Source organism: Falco naumanni, chromosome 3, assembly GCF_017639655.2.
Source record: "Falco naumanni isolate bFalNau1 chromosome 3, bFalNau1.pat, whole genome shotgun sequence".
NCBI classification, from domain to species: Eukaryota; Metazoa; Chordata; class Aves; order Falconiformes; family Falconidae; genus Falco; species Falco naumanni.
The window spans coordinates 44,299,763-44,327,439 of NC_054056.1; the positions used below are offsets into that span (position 1 = coordinate 44,299,763).

Below are 27,677 nucleotides of genomic sequence, written 5' to 3' on the forward strand. Positions count from 1 at the left end.
TTTCCAGGATCTTATATCAGGCAGCTACTGAAAAACTTTAAGCATTTATTCAAAAACTACTCAACATTTTATTTCAGTGCTCTGTTAAACTGGAAGTTGAAAACCCTCAGCTTAAGAAAAGGAATTAAAAGAAGCACTTAAGCATAGAGAAAATGAATTGCCAAGAAGCTGACCTCTGCACTGGGAGAAAGAACAGCCAGGACCTCCCTGTGCTGAACAGAGCTGGGAAAAGGAGAGGGAGTCTTTCCTAGTGCTCTAAATTTTCACCAGGCAAAAAGTGGACAACTAACCGCATGACTCAGCAGAGAGAAATAGGATGGGTTAGGGGTAGTTTCAGTCTGTCATTTCTCTAAGAAAAATCAGGAAATTTTTACATACACTACTGAGAGGGACAGTCTGTTCTACATACAAGTAACTAAAAAGAAAAAGCAAGCTGATTGTGTAAGGAATTAATTCCTTATACACCTTGTATTTTTGTGTCCTCCTATAACTGTGTAAACAGTACCATGGTTACCTCTTACTCCATTGTGGTTTGACCATACTGTCTTTCCTAAATCTTGCTGTTTGTCCTTCTCCACCCTGTCCTTTGTTTCCAGTGGCAGACTGATGAAGAAGAGGATGCTGAGGTATGGTTCTCTGAAAAAGCATGTAATTTCCATGTCCCCCGTGTGCTGTGACATCTAATTTCTAACTTAGATATTATGGACTGCTCAACTCCATCTGCTCAACTGGAACTATGAACCATGACATTTTTCTTGTAGCTCTTTGGCTCAGTCATAAGAATGCATTTTTACAGTAACCTTTAATCATATGCATACCTGGTCTGTTGAATAAGGATATTCTGATCTGAGGCCTTAAGAATTTTAAGTTTCCTCATTTCATTTCCTTAATGTCTGTTTACTAAACTGCAAAGTATCCCCACTACCCAAAACATCAGTGTTCTGAGCGTTATGGGAATCATCAGTCACCTTGGGCTGTTCATTACCATGATAATTTCATACTCATTATTAAGCACTGTAAATCTAAATGGTATTACTTTATAAAGTGTTCCAAAGCATCAGGATATAGGGATGCAAAGCAAATTGTAATGGTTCTTCTTGCTGTATGAATTGTGAATAAGATAATTCAGTCACCATAGAGGTGAGCCATAGAGTACCTCATGTATTTATCATAAAATGCTCCTGAAGGTGATGTTGAAAATGGGTTGATAAATAACAGAGTGAATAAGTAACTTAAGAACTATGATGTGCTAGCTATACCCAAAACAATTTATTGGTTTGAGGAACATCTATTGGGAAGTGCATTTTTTTTGTTCAGCATTACAGTTTTCTTCAATTTGCTGAACAGGCTATGGCTTAATGCTCAGTGTTTCATAATGGCCATCATTCGCTCAAGAGGCTGGGGCTTGGGCGTTAATCTATGGCAACAACTGAACATTTAGGAAGTGAAATATAACTGGTTATAGAGCTTCTCCCCCAGTGATGATTTGTGTCATATAGCTTAGGGTGCAGAAATAAAATTACATTAATTAGCCTGTTTATGCCAACATTTAACTAACCTGTGTGAATAGTAGCTAACAGTTATGTGAAGAGTTTATCCTTTGGGGTTTCTTCTGAGATGGTATTGATTTAGCTTTACAACCCATTGTGTACACGAGAGTATTCTTAATGTGAAAATGACATGCACTTTCATAGAAGTTTCTTTCTAATGTTTTTCTGTCTTTTAATTTCACATGTGAAATGCTAGAATTTGTATACTTTCCACATCAAAATGTTGCAAGCTAATCTTCTAACAAAAAAAAAAAAAATTCTCACTATCAAAAATAAAACTCACACTGGTATATTTAGCTCAGTGCCTTGTAGGGATTATTGTTTTGCTACTCAGTTAACTTGCTATCCTACGCTGGAAAATAATTATCTTAAAATAGAACCACCCTGTCATTGATTTCCAGATTAAATATTTTCAATTTTCAGTCTTGACAGCCCCAGGGATTCAATCAAAGCTCTGAAAGTACAGCCCAGTCTGTTCTTCCAATTTACTGTTCTCTGACAGAAAGGCGCTGCAGCTTTACATCCCTTTAACTGACTGGCTCAGTACCATCAAGTGAATAATTAATGTTGTTTATTATGCAAAGGAAGAAGAGAATGCAGCACACCTTTCATCTGTGCTGAATTGGTCAGAGTAAGAAAGATTAAAAGGAAAAAGAAAACATAATTCAGTTTCTGATGCTGGACTGCTATGAGTGAGAATGCCAAGGGGTATGATTATCTGTTGATGCCGGCTTGCTGTTGACAGAGCTGGTATTTTCTGCAGCCAGAACTGTATTTTAAATGTGCTTCAGCCTTTCTGTACACAAGAGCAGTGAAGCAAATACCAACATCACAGGCCTCTGTAGGCAGAGGCTGGGAAGGGAGAGCAGCCTAGCAATGCGAACTCTTCCTCTCCGTAGCAAGTACCCACGGGTGCTGTTTCCATCCATTTCTGGGTGGCTGTTTTCAGCAGCCGGTGGAGCTGCTGCATCCCGGTGCTGTGTGTGCCCAGCTGGTGCAGCCGCTGTTGTTCCTGTAGTCGTGGTGACAGGGAAATCATGGCGGGGGGGGGGGGGGGGGGGGGGGGGGGGGTGGGAGCTGAGGAAGTGGAGGACAGATTCCTAAATCTCCTAAGGTTTTGTTTGTTCTAATTGCTGACTGCAATTTTTGTGTTTTGGCCATGAAGTAATTTGGCTGGGTGTTTTGGGACTGGGGATTTTTTCAGTGTTACTGGTAACATGTCTTAAGGTTACTTTGTCGATATTTGTGGTTTAGAGACATTTAAGACTTTTCTGTGCAGTGTTGCAGAGGCAGGAGGGAAAGATGTCTCTTCCCAGACTGCTCTCCCTGTTTTGCCTTCTTCCTGAAAGGTGATTGTACAGAAGAAAAAAAAAAAACAAAAAACAATTTTTTTATTTGTGTTGTGTCTCATGCTGTCCCCCTTGGTGTCATGCCTCAGGCCCAGCCTGGGTCAAAGGTTTCAGAGCAGGTCTTTGCTTTGTACTTTATACTCTCAGACAGGAGACACGTCAAAATTATAAAGCTTGAGCTAATGCATCTGGTTTTTCTCTGGTTGTGTCTGCTCTCTGCTGTCACCCTGTTTCCAGTTCATTCTGTCCAGGGTGCATGCGCTGGGAGAGGAGTAACTGTTGCCTGGCTCTTTTGAGAATAGCTGCACTCCAAACCAAGCCTCGGAGGACACTTTTCTCCTTGCAATTCTCAGTTGAGACTCTGGCCTATTCTCCATGCTGTTTTCTATTAAAACAACAAACTCATTTTCCTCCTGCAGTCTGGCAAGTTCTCCAGCAGCTCACCCCCTTGCCAGAGCCAGCCCCAGGGGCTGCAGTACGCCGAGGACGCTGCCGAGCACGAGAACATGAAGGCCGTGCTGAAGACTTCCTCCATCGGTGGGGAAAGCACCACAGCACTTGGGGTCCGCACCCGAAGCCGGGCCAGCCGAGGTAAGTGCCAGCAGTTTCCTTGTGGCCACATTTTTTGTAGCATGGTAGCCACATGGTGGCCCAAATGTGGGCCATGGTCCCCTTGCATAGCTCTCGCAGCAGAAAGGGTCGAAGGGGAAGAACACCCCAGTGGTGTTTCTGTGCTGGAAGTGGTGTTTTGGGGCACAGGGATGCAGAAGAATTTGCCTGAAGTTTTAACATGTGCATCACAGCCAAAGTAGTGCCTAGAGACATTAGGAGTCCAAGCCTGCAGAAATTCTCACCTCTCCCCCTGACCGTGAATGTGGCTGCCCACTAACACCCCAATTTTTCTTCCTGTTCTCATCATGAAACAAAGAGGGCAACTGGGGAATCTTTTTATTGTCAATAGAAGCAAGTAGAAAGTAGCAGTTCATGTGAAAGAGCCTTGCAGCATTTTAGGAATGACTGAGGAGAGGAAAAAGGGTAGGGAAAAGGCGATGAATCTTTTAACCACCTCCCTGCTAAACTGCAAAGGTAGTGGTTCAAGTGGACACTAGGAGCATAAAAAGCTGCTGTGAACAGCCCAACATCTCCTTGCTGTCCTGACAGATACCTCTGTCTCTGAGGTCCATGGCACTCTGCTGTTTCCAAGTGTCAGTATGGGTGATTATTGAAAGCTGACAGGGAGGAAATGAAAACCTGACCCAATCTGACAATTCCAACACCTGACACTGATGGCACGACTATTCTTGGCAATGAGATAGAGATAGCCTTGTTTTTTTGTCAAAGATATGATTTGCTGGTACACCTCTTCATTTAAGGACTTACTAAACCACTTTATGCTAAAGCATTTTACAGACACTGGGTTAATCAGTTTATTTTCTTTCATCTTCCCCTCACCTCCTCCCATACACAATACCTGGAAGATGGTTCTGGAGTAAAGGCAATGCACCAAAATTCAAGTCTTCAGCTTTCTGTTCTGGTATATCTTTTCCCTCACATCTGGATATCTTATACTTTCTTGATTCTTTTTTGATAGCACCTATAGCACATCCAAAGCATCCACCACTGAATCTGTGTGTGTGTAGTTTATTAAGGCTTGGAACCATGATCCTGTCTAATTTAGACGTTTCACAGCCCCAGTTTAAGAAGCAAGTCAACTAGCTCATGTATAAAGATTAAATAATTTAGGCTGCAGTGCACAAGGTGAAGAGCTAAAGTAATCCATTGAATGCTAATGAGCAGTGTGTCCTGATAAAGCAAGTCAGAATAGTAGAGGCAGAGGATGGGTGAGCCAGACAGAAGCTTATCAAGAGCACTATCGTAATGCAGCTGCTCTTAATGAGAGCCAGGAGACAAGGAGCAGAGCAAAGTGCTAATCAAGGCTGTTGTTTATTGACATCAGGGACATGATATAGAGTGGCCTCGCCAGTGAATTTTTAGCTGCTTGCACTTCTGCCACACCCACTCTTTTGCAGGTCGTGCTGCCAGTGTTCACACTGCGTACTAGCATTCAAATTATTTAAAAACAAAACATACACGGAACAGGAGTCTGTAGTGGAGGAACCCCAAAACGTGTCTGACTGTGGAGTAAGGAGTGCCAGAACCTTGGGTTCAGAGACATGGCTCAGTTGTTTATTTGTGGTTTTAACCAAAATTGCTTATTTAGCTTTTCAGCTTGCCAACAGCTCTTGCTTTTCTGCTCATAACGGAGCAGACATGGTTGTGCCAGGACACATACAGCTTTGTGATGAGAAGGTGAATTCTTCATTGTAAAAGGGACGAGACATGTCAAACCACACTTTTTGCCCTTTTCATGTTGCCTTTGCACTAGGCTGTGATACAGATGCTCAGAAATTGATTCTTTCTCTATTTTGATACAAAAGACTTGTCTTGCTAATTTGCATCAATCTCTAACGTGCCATGTCTTCTAGTCTCTGTGTAATAGGAGCAGAGGGAAACATGGTCATAGAACACTAGCAATCCTTGGCTTATAGACAGTCTCTACCAGACATTTGCCAGTTGTATGTTTGAGAATAAGACTCTGAGGCAGAAGGGAATAGAAAATTATAATTGCATTTGAGTTCTTAGTTCTCTGCTGATTCAGCAGAGACTCTAGGGTATTATTTAGGAATACTCTCCATTAGGCAGAGTCTTCTCCTTTGGCCAGTTTGAAGTAGCGATGACTGAGCTGCCTGCTATAATTCCCCAAAAACCCAACTGCAAAACCAAAATGACGCAAGAGACTTTCTGCCTTCTTTTGCCTCCATTCATTTGCTGGACTTTTCCAGGCCGTATCGGTTCATGGAACGCTGGCAACGATGATTCACCTAATGCAACAGATGACGCAGCAGATGAGATCATGGATCGCATTGTAAAGTCCGCCACCCAAGTGCCAAGCCAGCGAGCAGTGCCTAGAGAGAGGAAGCGGTCACGAGCAAATAGGAAGTCATGTGAGTATACAACTATTAAATTTCTCAAAACAAGCGTATGGTCAAATATTTATATGTATGGGTGTAGGAACCAGGCCTTTAGCACGCAGACATGTATTAGTAGTTCGTAGTAGCTTGAGTGTATATTTACAATTGGTATGAATTCCTCTTACTATTGCTTAAATGATGTTGTATGCAGTGGGTGACTGTCTTCTACAGAACTTGAAATGTCCTTAGCAGTAAGAGAAGAAGAATGGTTTATGGTGCTTTAGAGCTGATGACAGTACTTATTCATAACTAGAGAATTCAGATCAGGACCTCAAATGGAGACTGCTTAAAATGCTATAAGGTACTGTGAACTGACATAAAGATTAATAGCTGTTTCTGTAGCTGAATTTATTCATAAAGCAAAAAGTAGTTTGAGATATTTCACCTTTTAAAATCTTTCTTCCTCGTGCTGTGTACTATCCTTCCACAGCCCTGAAAACAAAATGTCTGCTGCTGCTTGGCTGCAAGGTGGTTATAGAGGAGCTTAACTTCCACTGGGAAGAAAAGGTAGCACATCTATAAGGTGGTCTTTCAACAATGTAGTGTGGCCACAGGACTGAGCTACAGCACCCGAGTTTGAGTATTTTGATTTCATGCTTTAGTAAATACAGTGTTTAAGTGGTGATGATCTTTCTGGTTAGGTTTTTATTTTTCCTTATGTGCAAAAACTATTGTGATTACTATGAGAAGGATAAGTACCCAAAGAACATAAGCTTGTAGTGTTTAATGTCATTCACTATATATGGCTTTTTGACTACCTTTCCATCCATCTTTTTAGCATTTCTGGGAAGTTAGGACAAAGAGGAGACAACAACAGTGAGTGAAAAAACACACAGATTTTCTTTTTTGTGGACTTGTTCTAATACAGTGAGTGATCAAAAACATTTAGTATAAGCAGTGATCGCTATAAACTAGCATGTGCTGAAAGCATATTCACTTTCCTCAACATGCTAAGAAAGGAACTTCTGCATGTGGCAAGAGCAAAAGAAAAGTGGACACTCTGGTTAGATGAGCCAGACTAAGCAAAGAAAATGAGCTGACACTGGATTGTCTGTCTTTGTCATACACTGTGCCTTACCTCTGTGGCATCACCTGCTGCTGCTACCCACTAGCCCACACAGTTCTGGTGTTCTGCACGTGCTGACTGCCCTAGTTGGCTTGTGCATATCAAATAAACCTCCCGTATGTTTGACTACTTCCATGGTTTATCCCATGCTAAAATACTACCTCTGTTAGCAACACTACCTTCATGCACATACACCAAAAAATCTTATTTCTGCTTGTTACCAGGTACCTTTTTCCCAAGAAAGCACTTGCTGCCAGAAAAAAAAAAAAAAATATGGGATAATGATAATAAAAATACTGTATATTTTTCCATGGAGCTGGCTTTTATATTCAGTAAAAACATTAACAGGGATTAAGCATTCAGTGAATGTTTAGGATGGGACTAATTTCCATTGTAATTAATCATGATAGAATCCAGCTCTTTTGCTTGTTTGTTCTTCAAAATCTGGGTGAGACTCTTAAGTGGATTAAAAGGCAGTTTCAAAACAAACATAAAGTTCAGTAGCTTAGCATCCCTTTCAGCTGACATGTGCTGAAAGGAAGTGTGAAAGGAGACTATCTTAACTGAACTGTTTCACTCTGATAGATAGTCAATATACTGGATGATGAATGAATGATGTAGTTTAGCTCTAAAACACACTTAGCCGGACTGATAATACAGCACCTCCAGGAAAGAACAGAGACCAACCCTTATGAATGCGTGATGTGAGTTAAATGAGCAGATCTTTCAGGTAGAAATATAACACAGGTCCTATTAGAAAATGGATTTTTAGCATACTTCAATGATTTAGGTCAGCAGACACTATGATATTTATTATCTGCAGAGCAAAGAGACCCTATTATCTGATGGGTGGTTCACCACCTTCAGTCTTCAGGCTCCCATACATACCCCTTGACTTTTGCCATAAGCCTGGTATTCAATCTATTCGTGGACATCAAAGCAAAACTCAGTTGAAAGGAATTATTTTCACTGTGCATCATGCTGCATATGTCTTATTGCTTTCAGTGCAGAACTGAAAATCTTATCAGGCTTACTTAGCATTCAGCAAAGATTTCAGTGAACCTGAGCTGAGATACATGTTTTTAGCAAAATCAGAAACCCAAAAGAATTATATGCAATTGCACTGTAAATATTTCCTGTGATTCAGGTAGAAGATTCTCATGGACAAGGGATTTTTTTGCCATAAAAAAGACAGAAAAATGTGAGGTAAAAAGCAAGTGATATTCAAGTCACTTGTAACTGGGGGAAAACAGAAACAGGAATATGGAAAAGGTTAAGTTAAAGTCGAGAAATATTTGTAATGGTAAAATGAGATGATTTGACCTGTTCATTTGAACCGTTTTACCTTTTGTAACAGCAGCATGACTGTATCTGGTACGCAGAGAGCTTAGTTAAATCTTAATGACACAGAAGAGTTTGAACTCTCAGAGTAATCAGCAGAACTATAAATTGGGAGGAGGAATAAGACAGTGAGTCATTCAACAAAAGACAGATGGAAACGTCTGTGTGTTGGTTGAAGATAGGAAGAGTCACAGAAAGCTAAGGTACATGGTAAGTGCATAACAGCTGAGTTCCTGTGATGATCTGCAGAGAAAGAACATAATTCTGTGCTAGCCTTTTCCACCGTGGAGGTTTTTAGGATCAGATTTGACATTATGAAGTACAGTAACCAACTGGAAGTAATTGCCCCATGGTGGGTGTTCAGTGACCTGCCTACCAGACATACTGGAGTGGTATATTATGTGAGAAAACAAAATTACGGTTGTGTTTGTTCATTAGAAGCCTCATCAGAAAGCCACAGGATTGAATGAGCCACAGAAACTGAAATACTCTGTCACCCCTTGAGGTGGTTATTCAAAGATAGATTCAAGGCAAGTTGCCATGGGAAACTTCTGCTGGTGTTTTTTTTCTCTCTGATGCCCTTATTCTGTGTGTAAACAACAAACCCCACCCTCTAGAGATGTCAGTTCAGCATATTTTAAAGGCATGAAATACAAATTGGGTTAAAAATATGATGTTTCTGTTCTTGAAGACTGAGGGCAGCTTTCTGTGAGAAAGGTTTTTATAACATTATGGGGAGCTGTTCAAAAGCAAGGAAATAAAGAATACTTTAATTTGGATTGTCTGGTTTTCCCATAAGGTTAGGATGACCTTCACAAATGATGCCATAACAAAAAATGAGTGCAAAGGAAAATTGGGATAAATAAGTTTTTCGATAGTCCAAATTTCAATTAATACAATTGTTGAAGTTAATTTTAGCAGCTTACAGAACAGTATTACGAGCATTGCACCGGTGCATTTGGGGAAATAAATACTCTCTCTATGAGATGCCACTGAGATTTAACAAAAACAGTCAAGAAAGGAGGTGATTTAACACAGCGAGATGAATTTAAAAAATAATGTAACAGAGATAAACAGAGTTTGTTCTGAAGATTACATGAAGTTTGAGGTAAAAGAAGAAATTATATAAAGAATAGGGCTGCTTATAAAATCCTCTTACTAGATGAGCTTTTCACAGCATGACGAACCAGCCTGTGCCAGTTGCTTCAAACCAGAGGAGAAGAAAAATAGGTGTTACAGCCCCTGCAGCTTTGAGGCAACAGAAGACACATGAAACTAGCAGCAGCATCTATAAGATAAAAATTTTACTGAAGTACATTTAATTAAAGACTCCCCCCTCCCAAACTTGATAATAGACAAACAGGAAGATAATGCTGTTTTCCTTCTTGTCCTGGATGTTTATTTAAAACATCCATCCCCTAACATAAAATCAATTCTCTCAGGATTAGACTCTTATGGAGGTGCAATCTCTGTGTTGCCCTCATGGACCTGGATAGATCTGTCACAGAATTGTATGATTCCCATGAGTCAGCATCATGAAAAATCACACTCTTATTTAATAGTCATGACTAAGCATATGGAAGGTATTTGCACTAATTCTGGTATACACAGAGCAATACTTGGAAATGCTGCTCAAACAGGTTTGATTCCTGACCTCTGTGAATGGCCATGGCAGGGCTCTGAAATCAAAGGACCAAGAGAAAGTCCTAAGGATTTGTTTGAATGCTGATTAAGCCACAGGTAGTAAAACTAGATCAGCTGACTACCAATTACCTTAAGGCTAGAGCATTGACCTGCAATTACCTTCCTCCTTCTGTATGAATTGTTAGTGTTAGCAACCTTCATGCTTGAAAACGTGTCTCCTGGCTCCCTGAAGTCAAGGCAGTGGTCAAAGGGTGGGAATCCCGATACAGTCTTGCCAACAAGTAATTCCAGGTAATTGCACCAAGGAAGCAGCTCTTTAATGATGGCTTGACTATACAGCACTGTTTGCGTCCGGATCTTTAGCTGACCCTGAACAGTAAACCATAATGTAGGGCCCAGGTGTGGCCAATACTTGATGGTGAGTAGCAGAGTGGTGGTTGCCTTGGGTTCTTCTGGAGACACCACAGAGAGGCTTGTTTTCATTCACATCATTTTAGCTCAGTGTCTCTCTGTGCAGTCCTATTTCTCTCATAATTTATTAAAATTTAAAATAAGCTTTAGATTTAAGTTAGAGAAATGGGTCTGGAGCAGGTAATAATCGAATCATAATTTAATTGAGTATTCAAATGAGAAAACTTGATCCAAATTATTTGTAATGATTAAAAAAGAGAGAGAGAGACATGATAATGCCTTATTGTAGGCTTTGGAATCACATGTTAGTCAAGTAATATACCCTGTGATTGATCCTTGAGATATGGAAACATCTCATAAGGATTTATTGATTTATTTGCATAATGACTTGTGGGGAGTAAAAAATTCTTACAGTCATTATGCAGAAATGGATCTGAGGCACCACCCAAGTAATCTGTCAGCCTCGTGTGAGTGGACTGTGGAGGAGATAGAAATTGAGTGGAGATTACCTGAATTTTAGACAAATAAACTCAGGACCAGTGGATTAAATTTAACTACAGAACATCCTAGGTCAGGTATTTCATGCTAAATTCCACCTTCAGAAAAAGAGAAATAGGAGTTGGCACACTGCCATCAGGTACCAAAACATGGGAAAAGAGCTCTGCCAAAGGTCCAGGCGTGGAGACAAACTTTAGACAAGTTTTAGGAATGCATGCTGCTTTGGAATAAACATGTTTGTAAGCAAACAAAATACTAGATGGGAGACTGAATCCAAAGGTGTGTAGTTGTTGTTTGGCATTCACAGGGTGCTTCAGTTAACTTTTTCTTCTTCTTTTCTTTGTTTTTTCATTATTTTTCATTTTCATGTTTCTCCACTTACTTTTTCTGGCTATGAAAAGATACCGAAGTGCCAAAATACCAGGAGGGAGACTGTTCTTCTGGTATTTATAGCCTGACTAAAAGCAGGAGTTAATGGAAATTATGCTTTTAAAAAAATAAAAACCTTACAAGAAGAAGTCTATATAAAATGCTTTAAAGGCAAGCAACTTCACTTAGAATTTGCAACTAATTATTTGGGATTTGAGTAACTGGATCCTATCAGGAGTTAGAGGAGGGGGCATGGTCAACTAATTAGTGATGCACATTTAGCAACAATTCTTTGCATTTTGAAAAAGTGAATGTATCACTGATGGTATTCAGTATCAAAGTGTGTTTGTCCTCACACAAAGTACTGAGCCTTCAGAAGGTCAATAGCCAGTTAATAAAAATCTAATGATTGAATGAAAACAGAACTTGAGATAAAGCACTTAAAACTCTGGCAGCTGGAAGGTTATCTCCATTAGATGCCAAGATAGCTAATGTCTTTTGGATGCCTTTTATGTAATACAATCTTTCATCCTTAGGATGGCAAGATCTTTGCAAAAATGACAGAACTAAACTCCGTGATCTACAATAAATAAAAAATAATAAAATATTTGAAATATTATATTAATATTAAATCTATTATTAAAAATAAATTAAAAGAAATAAAAAATGAAATAAAAATTAACAGTACTTAATGAATGATTTATAAATACAACTGACCACAGTAAACTGTAGAAATTTATATACCTGATCAGGTTGAGGCCCGCATAGTCCCATATCTCATCTGTGCCAGAGGCCAGCATCAAGAGCTGTAGGAGAATAAACAGGAGAGGCAGGATTAGTTGAGTAACCTATAGGTCTCACTATGAGTTTTAATAGTTGTAAGTCAGTGTATTTATTTGAAATGTAAGGATGAATAGCTGGTTCCATTTTTTCAGTTTTTTTCAGTTGTAATTGATGACATATATAATTGTGATTGTTGATATTAATACCATTTCTAAATAGGTATCCATTTATTTATGATTGTTCAGTTTCTGCTTTACAATGTGTATTACATTTGTATTTATAGCTTTCTTTAAAGGTAACTGATCTTGACAGACAGGGATAGACATCCTGCTTTTTAACTGTTCAAATATATAGTACCTGTGTATGTGTTTTGTTGGCAGTCTCCATGAGTTTCAAAGTGTACCTTTCATGTCTGAAGTTTGTTCTAGAGCGTTTCCCTGGTCCTAGCACTGTGAAAGTGAAATTGCCATCATTCTGTACAGTTCTACATCATCTACCTGTCAAAACAAAAGATTTTTTGAAAGTTTGGTCTAAAAATTACTTTAAAAAAAATTCCTAGTAAAAGATGCTTAACTTCATTTTTCAGTCACTGTTTTAGAGGAATCTATGAGTCACTTCTATAATGAGTTTCATTCTGATACAAGTTATTTGTTTTGGGATTGATATCCTTAAACTTTGTGCTTGAAACAGTTTTACTTTTTTATATAAGGAAAGTCAGATATAAAATTAACCCAGCCTGCACCATTAAGTATATTCCTTAACTTTGCATTGGATTCCAGTACTGGTATTTAGAGATACTGTGGAATCTAGTATTTGCTCAAAATTGAGCAGCATTGTTTTAATACAGCAACTGAGAAAAAGGTGAAAAGTCATTGCATTGATCTGAGAAGTCAGAATTAAATATGGCATGTTTACAAAGAATAGGTATCTTTTCTCCCTGTTTATTTCAGTACACAGGTGGAAGACAGAGATGTTGACCACTATGCAGACATTCACATGCACATGTATGTTACATTACCCCAGCACAGAGGACATTGTGTAGGTACAGGGAAATAAACTGCTGCTGTTATGGGTTGCCCTTAGTCATTTTAAAGTGGCTGTCACCTCATGGGATTAAATGCCCACCAGACACGCTGCTCTGTGGAAGAAGAGGTAGCCACTGCTCAGGGTTTGCTCTTAGCAGAGTGCATCCTGGTAGCAGGTGAGGCCTGTGTTCCAACAGGATCCCACAGTGTAGGCAGACCACTGGCATTTTCTTCTGCTGTGTCTCCAGCGCTGGGAGAACCAAAAAGAGGGAGTGCTCTGCAGCTTGCCATGGGCTTCCAGACAAGGATTTACAAGTGCTGGAATTTCTCTGGCCATCTCTTCTTGGCCAAATGGTGTTTTCTTTATTGCAGGAAAGAACAAGCAGGAGGTAATGTGGGAGAAATTGACAGGACATGAGCAGCTGATAAAGAGCAAGTGATGTCAGTATGCATAAGAGATAAAGCTGGTCATGTTCCCAAGTCACAGAATATTGACATTTTCTAGATAAATACTTCTGTTATGGTATACTCTTTTGGTACTTTTTCAACTGAAGTTCTGTAGAAAAAAACTCATTTTACCTCATTTTTTTGCATCTTGTTTGCATCTTGCAAGAGATACAAGTAGTCGTTTTCACTTTTGCCAGTTTTCCATTCACTGCATCGGTGAATTCATCGACATTAACCTCTGTTGTCATTTTAGTTGGCATATTTTAAAGGTATATTTCAAGGGTTTTGAATCCTTGGCACAGGATTCATTTCCAAAAGTGGGATATATAAGTTGTAAGTATTAAAAAAATATGTATGGTTAAGTTGCACACAGTTAGCCCTAAGTTGATAGGATATGTATTATATTTGGTTTATTCTCATATTGAAGTGGTTTTCAAGTTTATCAATGGTCAGTAATTTACTCCTTATTTACATCATCCTTCCTTCCTGAAAGATGATGATTATTTTCAGCATCTGAGTAAGAAATCAGCAGCAGTGAGTTGCTGGCTGACAAGTCACAGAGTTGTTATGGAAAGCGCTTCATTTGAGAATGAGAAAAGACAGGGAAGTACAGGTCTGCTTTTCAAGTTGCTTTACAAAAGAAATACAGCAACAAAAGCGATCTCTTATGTGGCATTCCAGAAGAGCATCGCGATATCACAGCTGCCAAGGAGAGCCCTCTGCTGCCATGAAGGAGTTTAGCACAAGGATCTGTAAAGGCAGGAATCTGACTACACTTAGATGCGAGTGTCAAACCTGTTTGGAGGGAAGTCTGTCTCAGAAGATGGACAAAAATGTTTCACACAGAGCTATTCGGAATTTATCTTGCCCCATTACTATGTTATATATATATATATATATATATATATATGGCCTCCTGTAGGCAGTATAACACTACCTGATTAGCATAATTACAATATTATTTTGATCATAATTATTTTTAATCTGATGACTTATAGAGATGATGCCTTTTACTGTTTTATTTCCCAGCACAGATTCCCAGTGGAGATAATTAAGTTGCTGTCCACAGAGCCCGAGTGTTCAAACATGGACCCACTCCTCTGCTGGGTCACTCTCCAACAGACAGCTCTATGTTCATAAACCTGAGCTACCCCCTTGGAGGGTCATTTTAAAATTTCAAATGGAATGTAAAGGATGCATGCTCAAAACACTTGTGTTAGGCGGCTTACTTTCTGTATCCTATCTGCCTTTTTTTGTCCTGTGCATTGTTAACGTATAGTCTGGTCTTGAAAATAGCATATAGTGCTTACATGCAGACTCAGTTGTTGGCAAGCTCTACGCTCTTGATGCTTTACCTATTAATAGTGGAATCACTTCTGACTGATGAAGTTAAGTGGGAGAAATGATGAAAGAGATGGCAGCAGGATTGCTTTTAGTAGTAACGTTTTATAGTGGAATTCACAGAAGTCCTGAAAAATAGGGTTTTCGTTTTCATAGAAGGCTTTCAAAGAAGGAGTTAAATCTTTTTTGCTTTACTGTTGGAACTATGTAAATGACAATCTGTGAAATACATAAAGTTGGAAAATTTAACAGTTTCAGCTACACATTAAATATTACTTTAAAACTCGTATGTTCTTCATGCAGCCCAGATTCTCTAAAGCAATGTTATTTTTTTGTTCTCTATAACACCTGGGATATAAACCACCTGGAGATGAAACACAAGTTAAACTTCCCTTACCAAATGCTACTTTGTCGTCTTCCACTGCTAGACGACTCTTTCTGTCACAGCCACCATAAGTTACACCTGAAGATGGTTGTGAATTACAGAGTTTCGTGTTACAGAGACTTGTGCCATCTATGAAGTGTGGACAGGACTCAAAGCAAAGCTGCAGGCAGTAATAAGTAATTATACATCGTTTATTGGAGCTTTCTATGTAGCTGACCCAGACAAAGACCACATTTCAGCTGGCTGTGCTTCCTCAGAGAAGTGCATGCTAAAGTCCAAAAATTCACCTACAAATCCCTGTAAGAAAATATCTACATGTAATGTTTTAGTACTTTTATTAAGCATTTAGGCCTATTTGCATTAAGCAATGATATATGCATAATTAAACATAAGTACAACTTAGAGCAATAGTGACATAAAAACACAAATGCAGAAAAGGATTAAAATAAGAGAATATGAGCAAGACTGGATTGAACTTTTGAGTTGAAAATTGCCATAGCTGGATTCATTGAAGTCCAAGAGAATATGTTAACTGTAAATATATGAGAAAATAGACTGTGCAAGCTGGGTGTGGGTAGGTAACAGAAAATAAAACTAAGATATATGAAATTAAATGAAATGATGGAACTGGCCTGTACGGCCTCTCATAATCTGCCCTTCCTGCTGTCCTTGCTGTGTAAGTCTTAGCCACCTGGAATTTTCTTCATTCTAAGTCATCAGCTAGCAGCTGCATTACCTTTGCAGCTCGTACCAAAAGAAAGCTGTGTCTGCCACACCTTTGTAATAGGAATGACACTAATACTGTGACTTCTTGAGCAGGAGAGTGGTCATATCTCTTCTGCATTTCAAGTGACTCATCCGTACAAGTGGAGACACACATGTCAAAAAACATTGCAAATGCAAGAATAAACAGCGCCAGCCAGACTGATCTTTACTGTTCGTTGAATCTTTATTAAAAAAATAAAATAAAATAAAAAGGAAAGGGAAATTAGGAACATTATCTGCTTTTTAAAAAGAAAATCAAACTCTAGATAATTATATTCTCTGTCAAAGCCACAGGTAGGGAATTACTCTTTTTTTAAAACACTCCCAATGTATTGTGAGGGCTATGTATCTGTGTAGATTTTGACCCAATAGGCAGAGTCAAATTCATCAAGTTCATCATAAGCACACTGCATTCTGCCAGGATATCAAATAAAATTCTAGATTTCCTGATTAGCAAAAAATATCACACCCTCTGACCCCAGAAAAACAACATTTAGTTTCTTGGTTATGGGATCTCAGCAGGCCTTGCTTGTGACCAGAGTAAAAGTTATTTTCTCTCTATGTTATGTTTCTTTAGCAAATGTTTTTAAAATTGCTTCAAGAACCTAGAAGGTCACTTGAAAGTCTTATTTTTATTGTCACTGCCTCCAAAATACATTCCATAACTCAGTTTAATGTGATCTGAAGCAGGCCAAGAGTTTTACAAGCCAAGATACGTCTAGTACAGTTAGAGACACAACAGAGTTCAGTGAAGAGGGGAGAGTGAAAATCTAGTTTGGGAAATGTAATTTTGCAATGCCTGTAAAACATGGAAGGAAAATACCTCTCTGTATCCAGTTTTGATGACTGAATGTGTTCATGAGCTTTCCTAAGGTAGAGGAACCCTACCAAGTGCTTTGTGAGGACATAGACAAATGTCTGAGGATATCTGTTTAACAGCATGTTAAGATAAGGTTCACCCACCTCCCAGAGCAGTCCCTGCTCCTGTCAATAACTCAGCTTTCTCCTGGCTTCATCACTCACAAACCTCCATAGTTCACAAGCCAGTGCAGAGAATAGCGAGGCTGGAATTTGTTCCTGTGTGACTCATGTGCATCCATCCACTGTATCTTCAAATGAGGGAATTTACTGTAAGTAATTTTCACTTATTAGATGTAATTTTTACATGAAAAGCCCCTTTATCAGGCCACTTTCATCTCCCTAAATACAAATTCCTTCAAACTACAAGTGGACTCATCGGTGTCAGACTGGCCTGTTGCATTGCAGGGACAAGAATTCACTTATCTGAGTCTCGACCATGATGCTGTCAGCTGTTATCCTGGTTGCCTGTTGATGGTGGACAGCTTTAATCTTGCCAGTAGTCACAGCACTTTGCAGTATTTGGCCCTACATGCTTAGTTTATACAAGTCAGCGTCCATCAGTGAAAAGATTCTTCACATCTTTGCTTTTTAATAACTATTTTCTTGACAATCTGTTATGACCGCCAAAGACCTACATTGCTTGGAGGTCTTTTCTTCTAACTGCTGGCCTTGAAAGCTTAGGTTACTGGCATATCTTAAATTGAAGCTATCTTTCTCTGTATTACAAGACAGCAGAGATAAGTTAGAACAATCAGCTGAGGGATGCAGGGGGATTGTTTTGTTTAATTACAGCTGTGTACGTCCATGCAATTCATTGAGCATCGTCATTCCTACTTGTTTTTCAGTGGCACAAAAAGTCCATACCTGAGGTTTGACTCTGTTGTGCGAGTCATGCAGAAAACCCAGAACAGGGCACTTGTCACATGCTGCATACAGTATTTCTTTTTTTCAGTCATCCAAGGGTTAAATAGACGAGATCCTCAGACTAAGATTTTCATATGTTTGATGGGTACGCATCTGGAGATTCAAAGAGAAACCTTGCTTATGTAAAGAAGACTTCTTAGTTTTCTTCCTCATTTGGCCATGAAGATGGTTTCTACAATGATATTTTAACTCCTGACTGTGACTTCCGAATATAAACTCCTCTAATTTTCTTCAAATAGGCCTGTATGTTCTCATAAAATCCATTTGGCTTTTCCTAGTAAACTAGTAATCCTGTCACTCAGGATGATGGAGGAATTTAAACAACTGTATACTGCTTGGTGAGAGTTAGAGGCACACATTTCTCTTTCAGTTGCTAGACAAAGTCTCAGCCCAGATATTTGTGCAGTAATAATTGCACTGACCTAAAGAAGGCCATTCCAGAATTACATTGTCATAAATAAGACCTAAATTTTGCTTATTCCAGTACATGATCAGTGTTAGCAGAGCACCTCAGTTCCTGTTAAATGTTTGCAAACAGGATTAGCGATTGCTTTCCCTCACTCTGCCTGTCTTACCATCTGACAAGAAAAATAACTTTGTTTTACAGTGGTGATTGTTCTGCGTTTGCGAATATGAGGGATTGTGGTCCCAGAGAGCTGGGGATGTGTATGAGAGCAGCCACGAATATGTTCGATTTGAAACTTCTGCAAAAGTGTCTGAAATGTGGAGATTTCTTCTGCATTTGGTTTTCCAGTTCACATTTGCCTGCAGTGAGAAGGTGTAATGTCATCTAGAGAGTCATCCAGTGAAAGTTCGGTCTCCTGTACACGTGTTTATTTAACATGACTCTGCTACCTGGTGGCCAAGCTAGCTATGGTCTGTGTTTGGCTGCATGTGGTAGAGGGTACAGAAAAAAAAAAAAAAATGTTCAGGAGAGAGAAAGTGCAGGCAGCTAAGTGGGTGAGATGCATGGGGAAGTCTTTGCTTTTAGTAAGACAGAAATATTTCAATTGCAGCTTTCTTGGATTTGTTCTTTCACTCCTGATATTGTTCATTTTGATATAGAAATAAGCATTGAGTGATTCACTGATACTTTAAGACCCGAAGACATTTCCTAGCTCACGTCTAGAAATTAACATTTGCCACCGTGGACATTTGGGTATCAAATCTGAGCAGTATAAAAGTGTGCCAGTGTTGAGGACTGACTAAACAGTCTGTGTTGGGTATTCCACACCATGGACACCGGAGCATTTATTTAAGTATGTTGCTGTTCTGGTAGTACTTTTTGTGTTTCTTAATCTCACCTTTATCAGTTGCATTTCACCTTGTACTGCTTTAAGCTAAGCTTTGTTAAACTTGGAAGGTGTTGCTGATCAGTTTTGTAGGAAAAAGTGGGTATTATAAAAGGCTGCCATGCAGACTCCTAGCGGTGATTAGTAAGTGTGCAAATGCTGAAGGAAAAAGGAGTGAGCTTTGAAGATAAACTTTCAAGTAACTGTTTGATAAGGAGGAACAGTTACACATGTGGCACACTCAGCTTATTTGATTAACCTTAGTAACTGATGAAAGCGGTTTGACTATCAAACATAGATCACGTTTGTTCTACCTGCATGGTATCAAATGTTCAACCGTGCCATATTTTCCTTCTCTTATCCTCTTGTTTTTCACACTGACCATTCCCTCCTCTCACTCCTGCTAGACCCTTGAGCGTGACCACCCAGTTTCAGCTACATGGACTGAGTATCTCAATAAGTTTGTGGTCTTAATTTTGCTAGATGATAGCGATGCAAGAAGTCCTTAACCACTGTTTGCAGTTGGTTTCTCTACTAGTTTCCTCTAGATTTGATTATTTTGGGGCTCTGGATATATTTTTTTCAACATAGAGTTGTTGTTTATACTTTGCATGCAGCTTAAACTTCTGAATGTGCGTTTTGTACCTAAGGAACTTCAAAGTGTGGAGTGAACACCCCATTTATGTCCATTAAGCCCATCCACCTGAAAATCATGGCACCAGTAAAACTAGGAAGACGCTAATGCTCAGTGTATGCAGTCACATAGTCACCTGTTTCTGAATAAAAAAGGCTATCAGAAAATTTAAAAGTTTTATGTCAGGGCTATGAAGTCAGAACACTTCATAGAAAATTTAAGAAATGAGATTTAGTCCTAGATTTATCATTTAGATTCAACTAAAATGCTCCAGACTATTAATGGCAAAGATGACCCAAATGGGTCTAGGGTGGGGGAGCATTACAGGAGAAAGGGAAGTGTGTATGAAGACAGTAGTTTTAATTATTTGAATTGACTGTAAAGTAGCCACATTTTTAACCTTTTAACTTCTGGGTGGGTTGGGTTTTTTTACACTTGTAAAGGCTCATGTAGGATTTTATAGTGTAAATTCAATTGAGCCCTATAGAGATCCAAAACCTCTTTAAAAAATCTTTATGAAACTATAAAATAATAAGGCAGATGATCCTTTCTGTAGACTGAAAATCACTTGATACAATTTCAGATAAAAAAATCCTAAAATTCCTTAAAAGTTTTTGTTGACTACATGTCAAATGACAAATTTCTTTTTGCCTGATTTGAGTTGCTGGGTATTTGATGCTCCCATGGATTTGGCACAGGGCATTATTCAGTGTTTCTGATCTTGGGGCCCTGAGCACACAGCAACTTTTGATTTGACTCAGCTTGCATGTTAACAGGTTTTTTTTCAGCTGAAAGTCTTCATGTAATTATCACTTCTAATTGTTTGCATTTTCTTTGGATTTTTGTTGTTGCTGTTGTTGCCTGCTTTTGGAACTTTACGACTATCCAGTGAGAAGGACACTAAAGAGTGGACTAACACCAGAAGAAGCCAAAGCACTGGGCCTCATCAGCACCTCTGAGATGCAGGTTTGATGTCCCAGAGGTGGCGACAAGAGCCATTCATCTGAAGCACATAGGCTGACAACCCTTCGGTGAGGCATTGACTTGCCAGCCTCCTCTGCTGCTCCCAACATCCTGTCCTCCGATAGTGCGATTTTAATAAGCAACAAAAAGCAACCACCCCCCCAGCCAGGGCAGAAGAAGGGTGTGCTGCAGCTCAGCACAACATCCGGACAGTAACTGAGGAAGCATTTGGGTGCTTGTAGTTGAAAGCATACGGCTTCTTCTTCTCGTGGTGTGTTGATGTGGGTAGGAGGGGGCTCTCTCTGAGTTAGCTGTCATTATGTGAGCTGTGTTTACGTTGGCTTTCCTTGTGCCCTGTTTTAGTCATTGTAAATGTATGGCATTTTGTCAATGCGAGGAACAGTCCTTAAAGAGGCAAAATAACCCCTGTTACAGCAACACCAATTTTCCTGAAGTAGATTCATTAAGCAAAGATGCACAGTCTGTGCAACCCTGTGGTTTGTTGGGGGGGGTTTGTTATTATTTTGCCACCAAAGAATGTAAAAATGTATGTGTACCTTTGTAAATGTACAGAATGAATGTGTGGACATGTGTGCGCGTATCTATACACATACAGTCATGGTGTGAAATCATGCTCTTGCTGAAGCCAGCTGGACCGTGATTTTCGTGCTGGGGCCTTACTGTTCCACCTGGACAGGAGGAAAATAATGTCTTTTTGTAGGAACTCAATGTTATTCAATGGGATTCACCCTGTGGGGCAGGAGGTGGCCTGCAATACAAGTGGAAAGTTTAGGATTCTGAATTAATATGTATTAATCACACTCATACTGTACATAGCAGCATGCACACAGAGGAGAGGACACAGAACACCTCCCTCTCATTGAGCTATGGCTGTACTGTGCTCTTGTACAGTTTCAAAGAGATCTATGCCAACAACTTTATGTACTAGATAAATGCATTCAGATGCTAAGATCAAGAAGTTTTGTTCACTTGCCTGTGCCCTTCATGCTGCGTTTGTCTGCTGCAAGATAATGTGGTGATGATTTTATTTCAAATTAGTGGATCTGAATATGAAACAGCCCTGCTAAAAGGCTGCTGCATTTTTGCTGTTCTTTACTCTTTTTGTGATTATCCTTGATGAAAGTGGAGAGGGTACCATGGTGAACACTCCAATATGTTTGTCCTTATCTCACTGTTTTATAACTGACTTTTATAACTGCCCTCAGCATGTGTGTTTGAAGAACCTTTAGTCATCTTGTCTGCCTTTGAGGACATACACAGCAGTGAAGATGAACTCAACACAGTCACCCTAGCCAGTGCTGAGGCACTGTGAAGAGAACTGCAAACAACGGTAACACAAAAGGGAACTTTTTAAGCCAAAGTCTGTATATGGCCAATTGATACTCAAGGATGCACAAGACTATCTCTTTCTGTTGCCTTAGCCTCTAAGATTAAGGGTGTATCTGCACATCAGTAACAGCTGAGGCTTCCTTCAAGCTAGTTAAGTGGGGAACTGCAGCAGTTTAGTCATGGTAACAGGGTTTGATTTTAGCTGCAAAACACACTTGAAAAGTAGGGTTAAGTAATAGTCTATGCTGGGCTCCTAATGCCGTAGCTTTGTTGCTTCTGGCACCTAAGCTAGGTCAGGTACTGCAAGTTATTCTACTCTGCTCTCATTAAGGGTGGGATAATTGCTGAAGATCGTTCAGGATACTTGAACCAAACACAGTAAACCTTTGAAACTTTGGTCATCCATCACAACACATTGAGCGCAGCATCCGAGTGATGAAAAAAGCAGATAGCTGACAACACTGCAATGAGTTTTGCAATTGAATGTCCTATCTATACTGTCCACCCTCTTGATCATAACATTTAATTCTTTATCTGGCAATGCCTTGGATCTTCATGTTTCAGGGTCCATGGGGTAGAAAGGTGCTAATGAGCAAGGACTCTCAAGCACAGCGTTGAGTCTGATGTGGTTTTCCCCTCACCTTGTTAAAAAGTCAATTTTACAAGTAGGGAGAAGGCAGTAGTTGTGTAATTAATAGAATGAATCGTGTATTTGAAAGCTATGGAAAGAAGGAAGCTGGTTAGGGAACAGAAAGAAGTGGCATATAATTAATTTCACTGTCATCAAGCAAGACCTACAAGCATCTGGATTTTAAAGTGGAACTTTATGTGCTGCTCACCATTATGGGCTTTTAAAATCTCTCTTAAGGATGCTTAGAACAAAGGAATGAAGGTAATGGGGGTTTGTGGAGGTCTTTGAAGTCTGAAACAGGAGGAAGATACCCTGAATGTAATGGTTATGTTGAACTGTGATACTTGCTAAGTGAGAAAAGAAGCAAAAATGCAACAAAATGCATTTATGCCAACAGAGGTCCTGTATTTGATTGGAGGGAGAAAATCAATCAATTTTTTAAAACAGAATAATTAAAATGTGCTGAATATACAAAGTAGGTGGCTGTTGGTGACCACTTGCTAACAGGAAACTAATTTGTCTTTCATTTAGACATAGTTCAGCATCTGTGTCTGAAACACAATAGCTGCTTAAATACTCATAGTTGGGTATATGTATTTTTCAAGAATTGTGCAAAAAAAGTGCAAAACTTCATATGCCCCTTATGGAGGAGAAAATTAGATATGGGGAGTGGGGTTAGAATAAGTTCAGGAAAAAAAGCTGGTTTCTTTCAGATTCTCTGGATGCAACTGTCTTAATGTGAAGCATATTCTTCCTTGTCTATTTTTCCATTGTGTTTCTTTTTCTGTTCCTGCTCTGTATGTGTAAAACCGATACCATTTTTTCTGAAGGATAACTTGGTCTTGTTTATGCAGTAGTGTACAGTCAGCTTCATTCCACTGTCTAAAATGTTTATTGCAACAAGGTCATGAAACACAGTAACAATGCAAGAACTACAGAAAAGATTTCCATTTTGGTTCCTAGTAAAAGTGGTACAGTGGCCCAATGTGCTAATCTGTATGGTGGCAGTATTTCCTCCAGAGTCTGCTGGCGTGTCCTGACTGTGGAAATAACATTTGTTCCCCTTCATCTGACTACTGGATTCCAGATGAATTGGAGGAATTGGTTATATTTGCATGCCTCTGTCTGTCTGTCTAATCAGGTTGTAACCTTCAGGTTTTGAGTTGCTGCCTGCCCCTCCATCATCGAAAGAGCCCACTGTAAGGAAGTAGCAATTGTTTTAAAATGCGTGTGAGATGTGGATTGGTTTTGTGACAAATATAAAGGTCTTGGAAACACAATGTAGTAACACATGTTCCCATTTCTCACTTAGAGCTCCATGAAGGCTGTTTTTAAACACTTGCAGCCATAATAACTACCTCTCTTTCTCATAGTACCAGTCAGCTGCAAATGTAGCACTCAGAGTTCTGTATCTCCACCGAGCTCTCAGAGTTGCTGCTGGTGTTCATTCCAGCACCCATCTGCTGCCAATAACTTGTCTGTCCGTCTACCAACATAATGCCTTCCCAATTTGGATGCTGAGGTAAACTTTAGCATATGAAATGGCCACCAAAGGGAAACTATCCTAATTTCCTTTCATCTCTCTTGGTGTTTAGAAACAGACTGCATAGCAATACTTTGTATTCCCTTGCTCCCAGCTGAGGGATAACTTTTAGTAGCAGTTATATGGCTGCGGTGAAGAAACACCCCCAGGGAATGCTGTGTGCCACAATCGAGAGTGAAAGATCCCTCACAAAAATTAAATTCATCACTCTTCACCTTTCAGTAAGGCCAGGCACCAGGCTCATGGATTCCAGATGTTTTATAGCCCCTTGGCTGCTATGTGTGACCCTTCTGTTTAGACATAGATCCCTGTCCATAATCCAAAATCAACAAAAAAAATGCTGGTTTAATGAGGGTCTTTCTTGCTCCAATAAATACTGGAAACAGCATAAAAGCAGTGTTCAAAATACATTGCTTTTTCTCTTTTGACCCTCTTTTATCATAAATCTCTGCAGTGATCAACTCTGTCAGCAAAATAAGGCATCAGATTTGTAGGTAGACAAGACTGGCTTTTACCTTCATAGAAAGTCATATATATATATACATATATATAGGTAAGAGTTCATGCCCTGATTTAACAGAAATTGGTTGTCAGAGTCTTGGTGTGACTGAACAGCAAGGGCCTCCTGCAGGGTGCTCCGTTCCCCCTCAAGATACTAGATAACGTGGCAGGCAAGCACCTTAAATCCCCAGTGTGCTATATGCTCTAGACATACCCTGGCGAACGCTAAAAGCTATTGACGAGTCACAAGTGAGGACTGCAGCATCTCCTGCAAACCCGAGGAGCACAATGCCACTGTAGGTGCAGTAAATACTTCCTTGTATCGGGCACCGCTCTACGCCGGTGTCCCTGGTAGTGTAATAACAACAGCGAGCGTCTGCCTAAAACGCTTTAGAAACAGTTGGCTGGTGGTAGTAGTCTGGATTCAGGTGTGTGTACACTGTGTGGTTATTGTTTTTACAATGCTTTGATTTCACTGAAATGAATGGGGACAAGGCAATGGCCTACCAGCTTCACACCCTTTCTCCTCCTGCTACATCTCGTAGGCAGGCGTACACGCTGCCTGCCTCGACCTAAAGGATGTGCAGGGACATGGTATCAGACAGAAGCACGAGCATATTCCTCTCTCTTTCCCACTCCTGTACACTCACTGCACATGTACCACTCCTTTCATCGATTTCGAGGTGGGTTGTGTGTGAGTGTGCAGGCAGAGCCTGACCCTGTGTGCTGGGATGATGGCCCTGCATTTCCAGCATCGGGACGCAGGAAATACTTGCCTAAACTGTAAGGACTACAACTGTTGATGTTTCTCCAAAGGAAAAACTGCCAGGTACTTACAGGCTCTGAAAGAAAATAAACTGAAGCATTTTCTTAAGAGAAAATATGTGGTTATAGGCAATTGTTGAAGATGATTTGCAAACACTCAAACAACCTGTAAGGCTTACCTTCCTTTTTTTTTTAATAGGGCAGCAATTGGCTCAATTGGCATTTCAGATACGATCCCAAGAAGTTTTTGGCAAGCAGTGTAATAGTTACATAGCAATTAATGCAAGAAGTTTCAGAGATGTTCTATAGTTTTATGTTTACGCAAAAAAAAAAAAAAAAAACCCGAAAAAAATATTTTTAATTAGTCCATTTCACATCGAGTGGCATAGAGATATATTTTGTTTAATCACTATCTAATACAGAGGCTTCTGTGAAAGAAAAAGTTTATTTGTAGCATTGGGTACATTTCTCCTTTTTAAAGACTGTCTACGCGTATAGTGTCCTTTTTTGTGAGCTGGGAATTGTAAAAAAATGTAAAGTAGAAAAGGATGTGTTTCTTAGGCAAAGGAAAAATACTGTAAAATTGTGTAAATGTCACTACTCATGTTTTTTCATGTTTTGTGTAGCATAGTGTAAAATAGGCTTTCCAGCAGTGTTATTCTGTGAATTGTAATTTAAAAAACAAGCCATGCATGGGCAGAGATATTATCTACAGGTCCTTTTGGTTGAGTTTTTGTTTTTGTTTGTTTTCTCATTCTAGGTTAATTTGTTTTATGTTAAATTTAATTGCCCATAAAACCGCATTTTTGTTTCTCAGTTTTATTTCATAAAGAACTTGAATTACTCTTTAAGATTTTACTACACACAAAGCTCACCTACCATTTGTGTTGATCCTTCAGAAGCTTTTTCACATTTATTCTAAACCAGGGGATTTTCTTTTTAACACACCCCTCATCTGCCTCTTCTCCCCCCACTCTCCCCACTTTACTGTCTGAAAAGATGCAATCACACTTTTTTTTTTTTTTTTTTTTTTTTTTTTAATCCTGTGCCATGCAGGGTCAATATGGAAAACTGACCACAAACCTGTGTCCAAAATTTCTTAATATAAGTAGTTAAATGGCTCACCTCTACAGCGTTATGTAAACACATCTTGCAATAAAGCTTTATAAAGCACTGACTGGGCTGGTTCTGGTTTTGTTGATGAAGCCAATCACGGGAGCTTCAGTGGGAAATGGGTGGGAAGGGGTAATGGGTTATTTTTTTCATATCCTCTAAGTATCTGCAAAGCCATCATGTGGACAACAAAACAGCTGCCATTAAGCCATCTGGGTGGTCTCATCATAAAAAACTGATCTTTTACCCCTAGTTTCACAAGTTGAGCCTAATTCCTAATCTTGAGTGAAGAAAATGAAAATGTGTCTCTGGTTCTCAAGGATTTCAGTAATCCAGCCCTACAAATCCTCACTAAACATACAGGGTTACTGCTTGCTGCCATTGGCTTGGAGTTGGTTCCTGCCTTAAAAATACTCTGTGCTCAGAGCACATTGCGTAAAGGTATGAGATTTATAGAAGCAAATATAAATAAAATGAAAGACTACCTGTGTGCAGGGGAGCGTTTCAGATTGCATCTGCATCAAGATGTGAAACACACCATGTCTGCCAGGGCTTCATAACTCTGAAGGTGGCCAGTAAACGAGTCATGCCTTTAACTTGGCTGAAATACATTTCATGCATCACTGTGGAATGTAATTTTCTGGTGGCCATCTATGAGTGCACCTGGACAGGCAGTGGTCTTGCAGTTTTCTTTATTTGCTGGTGTCTGATTCTTTCTTTTCTTGCAATTTCCCCACACGTGAGAGAGCCCAAGCTGACAAATGGGATGTCCCTAGCCCTGTGGAGGGTGACCCGTAGCACAGGGAGTCTTGCACCTGCTCTGAGTGCAGGTTCGGTGAGTACAATGAGAAGGGGGTCAAAATGACATGCAGAAACTTAAAATGCTCAGATTTCTACTGCTAGTCCTGCAACAAACTACTCCAATTCATTGGTCTTCAGAGCTGCACACGTAATAAAGTCGAAGTCCATTATTCAATGACAGCTACACATGTTTTCAGAAGCATCCTCAAAGGTAAAATAGGTTAACGGAGAGTCTGAGAGAGAATTTTTACCTGTGGTTTCAGAGATTGTAGGAGCTGATATAAAAAGCTAGG

At 39.6% G+C, this 27,677-nt stretch overlaps 1 protein-coding gene across 3 annotated transcripts in view; it reads left to right on the forward strand.

The window, feature by feature from the left end:
• Nucleotides 1-26,643, forward strand: part of FHOD3 (formin homology 2 domain containing 3) — a 415,861-nt gene extending 389,218 nt beyond the window's left edge. For 2 of the 3 annotated variants that reach the window (XM_040587700.1, XM_040587701.1), the window contains 3 exons: nucleotides 3,319-3,490; nucleotides 5,743-5,904; nucleotides 20,607-26,643. In XM_040587700.1, coding sequence (XP_040443634.1) covers nucleotides 3,319-3,490; nucleotides 5,743-5,904; nucleotides 20,607-20,689 — 417 coding nt within the window. In that variant the 3' untranslated portion in view covers nucleotides 20,690-26,643. Of the gene's footprint in view, nucleotides 1-596; nucleotides 627-3,318; nucleotides 3,491-5,742; nucleotides 5,905-20,606 lie in introns of all 3 variants that reach the window. The other variant, XM_040587702.1, reaches the window with a different exon arrangement.
• Nucleotides 26,644-27,677: the final 1,034 nt, after the last annotated feature.